This window comes from Lissotriton helveticus, chromosome 1_1 (assembly GCF_964261635.1).
Source record: "Lissotriton helveticus chromosome 1_1, aLisHel1.1, whole genome shotgun sequence".
Lineage (NCBI taxonomy): Eukaryota > Metazoa > Chordata > Amphibia > Caudata > Salamandridae > Lissotriton > Lissotriton helveticus.
This window is the reverse complement of record NC_136057.1, coordinates 526,442,520-526,455,513: the sequence shown is the minus strand read 5'-3', so window position 1 is coordinate 526,455,513 and position 12,994 is coordinate 526,442,520. Positions and strand designations below refer to the sequence as shown.

The following is a 12,994-nucleotide window of genomic DNA, read 5'->3' as shown; positions in this document are numbered from 1 at the left end:
GACTAGATGAGCACTCATGCTCTTGTCCCTTCAATACAGCACATCCATCCCTTGAGGATGCAGAGAGACAGATCGTAGTCACTCATGCCGAGCCATTGACTACACGTCCTGATACCATTTGTGCACGTTTGCCCAGGGATCAGAATTACAAGGTATATCATGGCGTTTATCCCCTGGTTTAAAACTCACAATAGAAAGTGCTTACCATATCCAGTACTTACCACATCCTGGTGTAATGACATTAATCAGTAAGTTCCTAAACTCCCCACAGTTTTACAAACATTTCTCATGATAGAATGCAGTGGGGAAATATATGTGTGCATGCAATGGTCTTGAAAATGGCTGATTACGATAAAAAAAACTGTTTTGCTGTACAAATTGTATGCATTTTATAATCCTGTTCACATAGTTTCCCTGTTACATTGCAGTAATAGCAGTGCTGTGCATTGTTTTTCTATTACAGCAAGTGCCGCAATAGAAAGTGGGAGTGTACAGAAAACATCTGTGATGGTACCTGTACGGTCATCGGCCTGGCACATTATTTGACTTTTGATGGCTTGAACTATATGTTTCCAGGTGACTGCCAGTATGTAATGGTGCAGGTAAGACTAACTTTATGATTTATTTATTAGATCTTCCATGTAGTGTCACATGTCCTGGAGGTCAATTTCAAGTGCTAGAGCAAGTAGGAAAGGCAAGTTAAAAGGATTTTGAATTATTTTCTCCAAGGGCCACAGACTGCTCTTTATTTGTTAAAAATGAGGAGAGAAGATCAAGGGCCAATCCAGCAATCCCATTTTCTGCTAAACACACCAGCAAGGTGCATGGCTCACGGTATCGAAGGCTACGGAAAGGTCCAAAAGGACTACCGCAGCCCTCTGTCCATTATCCATGATGTGTCTAATCTCTTCGGAAACTACAACCAGATCTGGCTCAGTACTGTAGCTGGACCTAAAACCAAACTGTGCCTCGTCCAGAATTTTATTATTATCTAAATACTCTGAGAGAGTTCTATTAAGATGCTTCTCAAGGACCAAATGGTAGACGCGATGGGCTAATACTTTTTCTCTTCCTTAGGGTTAAGTGAAGGTTTTTTCAGCAAAGGAAGAATAGAGGCTTTTTTCCATTCCATGGGGAAATACGTTCACTAATAATGTTGTTTAACATAGTGGTTAGAACTGTGGCTAACTTATGAGGCTATGTCATGTAGTACTTTGGATGGACAGGGGTCTGAGGGAGCTCTTGATTTAGTGTTAGGCCTGCAAAGATGAAGATAAAATTACCTTGAAGACAGCAATTACCAGATATAAAAAGAAATAAATATTGCAAAGGCTCAATACTTCTCCAATACTATCCTGAAAGCACCGAACAGCATAAGAAGTGTTTTTAAGATTATGAACGACATGATTAGCCCAGGACCTCTGTGACAGCCTAGCGACGTTCTTCGATGATAAAATAAGAATTATCATCAAAGGCCTTAAAAGGGACAATTTGTCGGGGTGGATAGAAGAATCCAGTGACAACAATAATAAAGGTCTACCCGATACAAAAAAGACAAGAAACACAGGGGTGGAGATTACAAATGTCTTAACCGATTTTGAGATACCATCAGTGGAGGAATTTAACAGAATGGCCTTCGGTGTTTCTTCCGGATCACCTATGGATCCCTACAACATAAAATCTGGAAGGAATTGGGAACAGAATTATTCCCAATACTTTGACAGATCTGTAACCAATCCCATTCTAGTGGATCAGTACCAGCCTGTTGGAAACAGGTACTGGTGACACCTCTTCTAAAAAAGGCAACGCTTGATCCAGCCAGTTCAAAAAATTATAGGTCGATTTCTCTGCTGCCTCACCCAATAAAGATTGTAGAACGACTGGTTAGCAGAATGCTTTCAAAGCACTTGGAAACAAACAATATTCTAGAGGATGTGCAATTTGGCTTCTGTCCTGGACCTGGAACGGAAACTGCCCTGGTGACTGTGATGGACGATCTTTGAATGCGTGCAGACAGAGGTCAATCAGCGATACTTATACTGCTTAACCTGTCTGCCGCATTTGACTCAGTCAACCATGAGATCCGTCTGAATAGACTTGAAGAGGTGGGGATAGTAGGCACAGCTCTGAAGTGGTTTCAGTCCTAACTATCAAACAGGATCATCCTGCATGGCGTTCCCCAGGGCTCCGCGATTCGCCCAATATTGTTTAACATTTCTATGAGACCTCTGATTGCTGTCTTGAGGGCGCATAATGTCAATGTTATAAATTATGCGGATGACACCCAACTTATTCTATCCTTAGAGGGAGAACAGTCTACATCCTTGGAGGATTTTCACGCTTGCCTGCAGGATACAGCATACTGGCTGTGAATGAACTTGTTACAATTCAATACTGATAAGACAGAGATTCTTTACTGTGTGGCAGGGAAGTTCCCCCCATCACTTCCCACTAATTTCTGGCCATTAGCCACAGCCAGCCCACTGACCCCTTCAGAGAAGGTGCAGAATCTGGGAATTATGTTTAATAACAAGCTGAGCCTTGAATCACAAGTGAATGCAACCGTGGGGAGCTGCTTCTCTACTATTAGAACCCTCCTTAAGGTCCTCCCGGTCCTGCCAGCTCAAGCTTGAGCATTGGTAGTACGAAGCACCATTCTAAGCAGGCTGGACTAGTGTAATGCCCTGCTGCTGGAGTCTCCAAGATATTTGATTGAGAGGCTCCAGAGGATTCAAACGATAGCAACTAAGTTAGCCTTGAGAAGGCCAAGCCGATCATCTGCTTCCTTGGCCTTGTCGGAGCTGCATTGGCTCCTTATACTGCAAACAGTTCAATTTAAGTCCCTTTGCATAGTCTTCAAAGCTCTGCATGGGTCTGGAACTAAACCAATGCAGAATAAATTCACTTGGTATGCCCCTGCTAGGAGCCTTCGCTCCACCCCCGCCAGAATGGTGAAGGTACCAAGATTCAAAAAAACAAAATCAGGAGATAGGGCTTTCAGCACCTCCGCTGCCCGAATCTGGAATAATCTTCAGTTCGAGCCGAGACAGCAGGAAGATCTTCTTCTGTCAAGGAAGAGACTAAAGACATGGCTCTATCCTAGGGCATAACTCTACTATACTGATGATATCTCCCCGAAGCATGAATCTTTGCTGGGCACCAGGATGCCCGATGGGTGACAGTGCGCTCTATAAGTACTGAAAAAAAATAAATAAATAATAATAATAATAATAATAATAATAATAAGTGTGATCGATTAACTCAAACACTTGTTCAATAGTCAAAGGTGGGAAGTTATGGAACTCACTATTATTAAGGCAATATAGTAGGGACATTCCGTTCAATAATAGATCAGCTAGAATCAAATTCTCCATATTCAGGGGCGTGACCAAGCAGCGAACGAACATGGCCGCGTAAAGTGAAGCTCCAATACCCGTCCCTTCCCCACGTCTATCCTGGCTGATTATCTGTCCCATTCGATGACAACCCGTGTGGCTGAGCAACAGCGGTCACCATCCCGCTTTTCCTGACTTGCCCCTTGGGTCGTAAACTGGAGATACAGGCCCCAGAGCAGTGCGACCTGCCCCCAAGTTTGTAGCCGGGACCCACAGTGATCTGGGAATACGGAAGAGGGACAGGATCACATCGACGATCTTTCACGGTGCCGCCGCGGTCTTGACGGAGCACCACGGTGGAGAAGAGACCAAGGTCCCGGTGTCTCCGTGATATCTAGAGGCCTGAGAGGAGATGCGGGTGAGGCAGAGAGTCTCAGTTTCAACAGTGGGCAAAGTGCGCAACAGCCGCGAGTTTGCAAATGGCGGCGGCGCGCCCATAAGTAGCGGTAGGCTCTGCCTCCCTCTCCTGCTTAGTGACAACTGAAACTGTAGCAGCAGGCCACCGCTGGCCCTACGGGGCCCACCTGCAGTTCCCATGCGATATTGATTGGTATCCCAGGGGCCCTGAGACGTACAGTGTGAAGGTAGTGTGCCATCTGGGACGCTCCCAATAACTGTAGCTGTTCATGTCCATCTGAGTGAAAGATGACCCTGCGGGCAGTCGGTGAGGAGTGCATAGTTGGGCACAATAGTAAATAGCGCCCCTAGACCTGTTACCAGTGGGGTGGCCGAGCCTCTGGCGCCACCGCAGCCATAGAGAACTGAACTGGGCGCATTCCCCCGGTGGGTGCCGAGGAATGGTGTTGGGTCCCCCGATGCCCGGTTCTGACCATTGGGCCCCTACTAGCCGGCGCATCTGATCTGATTTGGGAGAGGCTGAGTACCCACCTCCCCTGGGAGCCCCTGGTTTGATTGGGAGTGAACACTTGAAGGTAACATGGAGTGTTCTAAGGGCACAGGGTCCCGGGGGATGAAGCTGACGCAGACGAACAAACTGGACCGGTATACTGTCTCAAAAGAAGAACAGCAGAGCAGATTATCTAGGGACTCCACCCAAGGGAGCCTGGGGGACGAGGAACAGGAACTCTCGCTTAAAGATGTCATGGAGGCAATTACCGGAGTCAAGACTTCCCTGGAGCACAAAATGGACACCATGGTGATTGACATCAAACTTATTAGAGCTGATCTGGGGAAGCTCAATGAAAAAGTCAAACAGGTAGAAATAACAGCCTCCAGTGTTGTTGGGGATGTCTCGCAGCTGCAGGGGAAAGTCTGCGAGCTCCAAGAATCCCGCAAACTTACAGACCTAAAGCTTGATGACTACTAAAGCCATCTCCGGCGCAATAACATTTGCATTTTGGGTGTCCCGGAGAAATCAGAGAGGCAATCCCCGGATCTCTTTGTTGAGGATCTCATTCTCAAACATCTGCAACCCAAAGGCCTCAGTACGTTTTTTGTCATTGAGCGGGCTCACAGGGTCCTAGACGGACGCCCCAAATCGGGCGCTCCCCCGCGGCCAATGTTGGCTCGGATCTTGAACTATCGGGACAGAGATGTTATTCTTCAGAACTCTAGATCGGCGGCGCCCCTTCGCTACGAGAACGCCGACATCTCCTTCTTCCCGGATTTCACACAGAGGGGGCAGAGGCAGAGGAGGACATTCCTTTCCATGAAGCGCTACCTCAGAAAGAGGGGACTAAAATACTCGATGCTGTTCCCTGCGCGGCTCTTGGTTGAGGCTGAGGGCAGAGCTTGGTTCTTCGAGCAGCCTGAGACAGTGGCAGAATGGATTGAACATCGTGGGATGAGGAGCCCGAATAACCACGGCAAAAGGGAGAGCGTGGACAGTCGACCTGCCGGAGGAAGAAGAGACTTGGGGGGTCATTAGGATGGGAATTCGGGACCGCCAGCCATAAGTGCAGGGGTCCCGTGGGGGGTATTAGGATGTGCCTGCCACAGTGGCGGGCACATCCTGCATTTTTAGCATTGTGGCGGGTGGTGCTCTCAGCACCGCCCGTCACAATGCTAAAAATGCATTACAGCATTTGTATAAACAAAGCGGCAGGCACCGCTTTGTTTATGCAAATGAAGGGGGGGTACCACAGGTACCCGCCGTGTGCAACCCCCACCCCTCCTTCACTCTGGGGGCCCAGAGGGGGCCCCCAGAGGGAAGACCGCATGCCTTTCCGTGGCGGCATTGCTACCACGGAAAGGCATGTCTGAAAGCCCATGCTAATATGGATGGCGGTGTCTAATAGACACCGCCACCATATTAAACATTTTCCGCCCCGGCCGCAAGGCGACCGGGGCGGAAAAGCGCCGGACGGTCTTTCCGTCCTGGCGGGGGGGAATTCTGGAGAGGATGTCAGGCGGATTGCCCCCGCCAGGTCGGCGGTGGCTACCGCCAGCCTGGCGGGGGCAATCCGCCCGACATCATAATGGACCCCTTGGTTGTTAACTACAATCGGACTGCACATCAGGGTGCTGGAGTGGACATGGGTGGGTGGTTTCCTGTCTCTGTTTGAGGGGGCCTGTGGTCTTATATAGAATTGAGTTGCTTACCTTCATGGGGACATTCCGGTGGGTTGGGTGGGGGGAGGGACACAGAGCACTTTAATTCCCTCTTTTTTCCATTTTTGATTTCCTACGAGGGCGACAGGCACTCTGCAAATTTTTCATAGGCAGTTTTAGGCCCAGAGTGCAGGGCAGCAGGGTGGGGGGTTGTTGGGAGGGGGTGTTTAGTTGTGTTCTTACAAGATTCAGTATTTCAGTAGCAGCTATTGTGATTTTGGGTTTGTTTCTACCCATTGTCCCAGCAACATTTATAGCTATTTCGGCGGAGGTGGTTGATATGCACGTTACTGCTCCGGCACCGAGAGCAGTGATTTCTCTTAACCACACATGGCAACACGGTGAGACGTAGGGATTAAGGTGCTAAGCTGGAATGTCAATGGGCTGGGGGATAAGATCAAGCGTAGTGTCGTCTCCAGTACATCAAGCGCCAGGCCCCAGATGTTGTATTGCTTCAAGAAACTCACCTCAATGCATGCAAAGCCTTACATAGGGGGGCTATACAATGTTGACACATGCAGGATTTACTTCCAGTTCGAGGGGGGTGTGCATTATAGTGAGAAAATCCCTTCCACTGATGGTGCGGTCAACTTGATTAGATGATCGGGGACGATATGTAGGGGTCTCGGGCTCGTGGGAGGGACACCACATCACACTTGTATCAGTTTATGTGCCGCCTGGCCTCCAGGCCACCACCTTCAGGGATTTGGGGACCATATTGCTTACTATTCCGGAGAGCTTAATGATATTGGGAGGGGACCTCAACTCTGTAGTCTCTGGTGAGTTGGACCGGCATCCACCCAGGGTTCTGAGCCCTGTGGCGTGTTGGCTTCCTGAATTTCTGGAGACCCTGGGGCTGGTGGACGGGTCGCGGACCTTTCATCCAAACACGGCGCAGCACACCTTCCACTCAGGGGTGCACGGGAGCCTCTCGCGTATAGACTATTTTTTGATCCCCGTGTCTCAAGTATCCCTTATCCATGAGATTAAGCACCTAGCTAGGGGCATCTCCGACCACTCACCAGTCTGGCTCCACATGGTTCTTAATTAAAAGCAGGTGGGAAGGGTGGCCCCCATCAACCCATGACACTTTCCGGACCTCAAGATTCGCAAGGTGCTTCTCACCGCAATAGATGACAATTTTAAGGATAATGAAGGGTCCGTTGACTCCGCGCAGGTGTTGTGGGAAGCATTAAAGACGGTCATTCGGGGTCAGGCGCTTTCCCTGATTTCGGGTAAGAAGAAAGTTCGCCATAGAGAGATTGTGGCCATTGAGGCACAATTTAGCCAATTAGAAGCTGACCTAGAATCAGAGGTCACACCAGACAAGCTCCACTATCCAAAACTCCGACAGCAGCAATACAGAGCACTAGCTACTGACCAAGCGAAGGCCTTGGGAAGAGCTGTGCAGGGACGGATCTATGAGATGGGAGACAAGGCAGGAAAATTACTAGCGTGCTTTGATAAGAAGGAGTGGGCCAGCCGTCTCTCGCCGGAGCTCTGCGAGTTGGGGGGACGGCCCTATTACAGACCCACAAGCCATTGTGGACAAGTTTGCCGAACCTTATAGCACTGTCTACTCATCGGTAGCTCACTATTCGGTAGAGTATTCCCACCTGATGTGAGAGGACATTACGTTGCCCAAACTCCAGGCAGAGGACCGTGACTTTTTGGACAGTGACCTGTCCAATGATGAAATAGCCAAAGCGATAAGGTCCATCAGATCGGGTAAGGCCACCGGCCCTAATGGGCTCCCGGTTGAATTATACAAACTTAAACCGGATAGGCTGACCAGCTATCTTAGGGGTATGTATGAGGACTCCAAGGAACAAGGGCTCCTGCCAGTAGATCAGAGAACAGCCACTATTATCACCATTCACAAGGAGGGGAAACCTAGGTGTGACTGTGGATCATACAGACCGATCTCCCTCCTCAATGCAGAGCCCAAGATCTTGGTTATACTATTGGCCAACCGCCTGATAACTGTTATTGCGACTCTAGTTCATCCAGATCAATCTGGTTTTATTCCACATAGTAATACGGCACTTAACCTGCGAAGGGTGCATGGGGTACTGGACAGAGCGACTTCCATCCTGGAACCAGCTGCATTAGTCTCCCTAGACGCCACCATGGCTTTTGATACCATTGAATGGCCGTATCTCTGGGTGGTACTGGAAAAGTTCGGGTTTGGCCCGAACTTCATCCGATGGGTACAGCTCTTATATGCCAAACCACTAGCCCAAGTAGTGGTCAACAACAAGAAATCCACTACCTTTGAGCTGGGCAGGGGGACCCGGCAGTGTTGCCCATTGTCCCCCCTCCTGTTTGCCTTATCCTTGGAGCCATTTGCGGCATGGATACGCAGAGACCCTATGATCCGGGTCATGCGCTGGTCCCCAGATTGGGAAGACCGCATCTCACTCTATGCGGATGACATCCTGCTCTACTTGACTTCTCCGAGACGGTCCTTGATTGTGGTTCTAGATATTCTTGCCATTTTTGATAGGTTTTCTGGGTACTCCATCAATTGGGGAAAATCTCTGTGGTTAGTCTTGGTTGGGGAGCCTCCCGTCTCACCAGGGGAATGTCCAATACAATTACTTACAGATGGCTTCAAGTATTTGGGGATCTTTCTCTCTCTGAACTCATCACTCCGTTATTCCTACAACTTACTCCCCCCCTGGCTAGGCTCCGTAAAGACATAAGCAACTAGAAATTGCTTCTGCTCTCCCTCCTGGAAAAAGCGGCTCTTTTTAAGATGATGTCTATGCCCTGCAGAATTCTCCTGCCTCGGTTCCGGCATCCTACTTCAGGGAGGTGGAAAGTCTCCAACGGGACTTGCTTTGGAGTAGAAAGCCACGTATCGCCCTTTAAAAACTATCTTTAAATTGGTATGATGGGGGCATTAGCCTCCCTGATATCTAGAAGTATTATTGGGCGCCCACTAGCGCCATAAACCATGGCACTTACACTTACCCCGGGAACCCAGGTTACGACGTGGATAGGTGGCTCCTACCGGGTGGGAACTACAATAGAGCCCTGTATTCTAGACCGCGCCGTTTTGCTCTCACGGGTCCCACCAAACACTCAGTCCACGTTTGGCATACAGCAACTAAAGGTCCCGGAAGGAGTCGCAGGCTTACTCTCGCGACGCCGCTGTGTGACTGCGAACAACTGGGTAGCCTGTGGAAAAACAAAGGGTTTGACAAGTGGGACCTTATAGAAATCTCGCAAATAAGTGATCTTTGGGATAAAACCGATATTAAACTGTTCACCACCTTGCAGCAGCAATTCGAATGAGCAAATTCTGAATTTACACACAGGTTACACAAGCTTTGTGTGCCCACCTGCAGCGTGGCAGCACTCTCCTCGAGTCCTCTCCACTGGAGGATAGAGTTTTAGATGGCCTTGTCCCTGTTAACAACATATCCCTAATATATAAGAAGTTAATAAACAACAGACCCCCTTCAATCGCTCCGGGAAAAGTGGTCCAGTGATAGACTTGAGATGGACGACGAAGATTGGCAGGGGGCTGTGTCCTCGCCAAACGTCGTGGCAATACCTGCAAGCCTCTGACTTGTTCAACTCAAAATACTCCATAAGGTGTATGTGACCGGACCCCAACTGGTGAGGATGGGAGAATGGATGAGGGAGACTGTAGACGTGGATGTGGCCAAACGGGTACCTTCATACACATAATCTAGTACTGTGATAATATTCAGTCTTACTGGCGTGAAGTGATGTTATAAATGCGGTCCAGTCTACACAACCCAGCCTGAACGCTAGGAGATGTCTTTTGAATATTTGGGAGCCAAATGACTTAAATGATTGCTGGTTACAGTGGGCCACTCTGGGGTTTATGCTCGCTAAAAGGAACATTGCTCAGAGATAGGGAGCGTCACAGCCTCCGGAGGTGGGCGATTGGGAGAAAGACTTAGACTGGGCTATGTTTAGAGAGAAAACCGTATATGTGGCACGTGGTTGCCTTAAAAAGTGGGCTTGTGTGTGGAGCATGTGGAACTCGTATCTTGGGGATATCTGTCAGCCACCCTTCTACCCCATCGGAGATGACCCCCACCCCCTCGCCCTAGGCCTTCTGAATGACACCCTTTTTTGTACTACCTGAAGTAACCAATTGTCAACATGTGATTCTATTCTTACTCCTCTGTAATGTGATTGATATGGTGGTACTGTTCAATAAAGCGTTTTTTTTTTTAAACTCACCATATTCTGCCTCTACTTTAGTTTTGAAAAATCCTGCCAGCTTATCACAAAACACCTTTCTAGGAATGAGGACATTTGGAAGTTTAGGGCTAGAGAGTGCTGAACTGTTTTGAAGAACTCTCTCGAGGAATTTTATTTGTATGATGATTTGTTTTCTCCATAATAATACGTGTTTTTATGCTCCTGAATAAATGTTTTTGCTCTCTAGACTTTCTCTTTCCAATGACATTTTTGTTTCAAGGCCCTACGTTCGTGCGAAAACCATGTACAGTGGGTCTATTCCTAAGAGTTTTTACATATTTTAAGGTGCCAGCTTAGTAACTGCCTCACTTATCCACTCCGTGAAGTTTTCTGCAGCTGCTTTGAGGTCCTTTGTAAACAACTACTGTGTAGCTTTTAGAATGTCTGACTACCATGGGAGGGAAGTCAGAGAAAATGTAACTGAGCTCTGACAATATTCTTCTACATGTGAAATGCATTCTGAGTTTAAAATTAAGGTCTAGTTAATATATTGCTTAACCCATGGTGAATGAATGGAGAGAAGTTTGTAGATAGCCTGGATAATGTCATGGAAGGCATACACAGTATGAGACCCCAAGTCTAATTATAATATTGACTGGGTTTAATGCTAAGTTGGCAGAGTGCTGCTTAGGATGAGCGTTTGTTGATGAAGAGGCTTGGGGATTGCTGCCTTTCATAAAAACTTCGATCAAGGGGAAATATAAGCAGTTTCGTATTAGACTGTGAGCTGAAATCGCTCAATGGGAGATTTATGTTTGTTAAAACTGCACAACATACATTATGTGTCTTGGATAAGGGTAGTTTGCTTAATTATTCTCTTTTACATATAGAAATGTGGGGGTAGTGTTGAAATGTGAGGATGTCCTCAAGCCAGAAAGTGCTCATGATCTATTATTTGTAAATTAAGAAAATAGCTACTTATTCGTTTGGAACATAAAAAGAAGGGGTGGTAGCCTTGCAGATGATAGTAAACAGTAGAAGAAGTATTAGAGGAAAAAAGGTGTACCAGAACAGATTTATCTCTGATCTTCTTGCCTTGTATTCAGCTTTGGTGGAGGGTATCCTGAAAGTAAATGAAAATAATTTGATTATACTAAAAGAGTGTGAAGGGATGATGGGAAACCTAAAAGAAATACTGTCTAGAACAGCACCCAGGGCCTATGGTCAGAGATGATCCCGTGGCATGACGGTGTGAGAAGGAAAGTAGAGAGAGGACAAACGAACTACTGGAGGTAGTTAAAACAGTTAAGGATGAGGAATGTGTTAAAAAAGGATTGTTAAGAATGGACTACACATAAGTAATTAAAAACAGAATAAACTTGACTATATACAAAAAACTGGGAACATCATGGGTTAATGTGAATAGTAGGGACCTGAGATGTTTCTGGAGACTCATAGATAAAGGGTCCTCCAAGCTAGATGTGTGGCCATAGAGTGTCATAACTGCTGTAGTCTGGCATAGAATTGAAAGAGATTGCAGCCTTAGAGAAAGAAATATCGGATGATACTACAATCACAGATTCCCAAAAATTGTTAGAGACATTAGCTAAAACACTTGCCGAGTTCACAACCTACAATACCGACTTAAAAATCAACAAGGTAGCGAAAGATATAACAAATTTCAAATTGGATGAGGTATACCCCTATCTCAAAGAGGATTTTTTTTACAAACAATAACCCCAGTGCCCTGAATTTGCAGTATAGAGGGCGATCAAGGAATACATTTATTACTTTCTCAGAAAGTTCTTCAGATTCAGATCAAGGACAACAGAGTGGATATTATCAGTACCCCCAATACCCCAGGGCCTTCCCACCTTTTCTAAACAGAGGCAGATTTCGAACAAGGGAAGGAGGGTCGAGATGGAGAGGGTACAACCCACAGATGGGACAATTTCCGCCCCGGGGCATTTTCCACAATCCAATGTATATCAGATACAGGAGAACGAACCATTCAGGACACGCAAGAAAACATACAGACACTGAGAGAGATAAGGGGTACCAATGAAGTAAATACCATACCAATATATAATCTCTCAAATTATAATCCTACAAAAGCAGAAATGTCTATTCTATCTAAAGGCCTGTCCTTCGTTCCATCAGCCCTACAAAACCATATAGAGACCAAAAAGGAAGTTTTAACATTCCTCAGGAAGATTAGGCTTAAAGCCTTCTTCTTGGAGAGAGAAACAAATGATTCTAATAATATCAGTGGCTTGAAAAATAAGTCTACATTTATCCCGGAAAGTGTATTATTACCACCAGAAATACTAATGTTTGAAGACTTGGTTCTTAGGGAACTAGACGAGTTGCAATCTAAAAAAATCTTTTTTAATTAAAACTGTAAAAAAGAAGAAAGGACGGCCTTAAAAAATCTGGCAGGAAACCCAGTGCTGGTAATTAAACCGGCAGATAAAGGCGGGGGAATTGTGCTCTGGGACAGTGACAAATATGATTTAGAGGTAAATAGACAATTATCCAATGTAAACCATTATAGGAAATTGTCCGAAGACCCTACAATAAAACTAAAAGAAAAAATCTTCAATACAACAACGGAAGGTCTGGAACAAGGATGGTTGTGTCAAAAAGAATTTGATTTCCTCAATTCAGAACAAAATAAGATACCAAATATATATGTATTGCCCAAGGTACATAAATCCACCACTGACCCTCCAGGTAGACCAATAGTTTCAGCCTGTGGCTCAATGTTAGAACCCTTGGCCAAATACATTGACTTTTTTCTGATTCCCTTAGTTAAAGAGACGCAATCCTACGTAAGAGACACT

The 12,994-nt window shown here is 46.5% G+C and overlaps 1 protein-coding gene across 1 annotated transcript in view; it reads left to right on the top strand.

The window, feature by feature from the left end:
• VWF (von Willebrand factor) overlaps positions 1–12,994 on the top strand; it is a 1,169,185-nt gene that overhangs the window by 455,830 nt on the left and 700,361 nt on the right. The window contains exon 20 of the mRNA XM_078673989.1: positions 464–602. Coding sequence (XP_078530115.1) covers positions 464–602 — 139 coding nt within the window. The remainder of the gene's footprint in view (positions 1–463; positions 603–12,994) is intronic.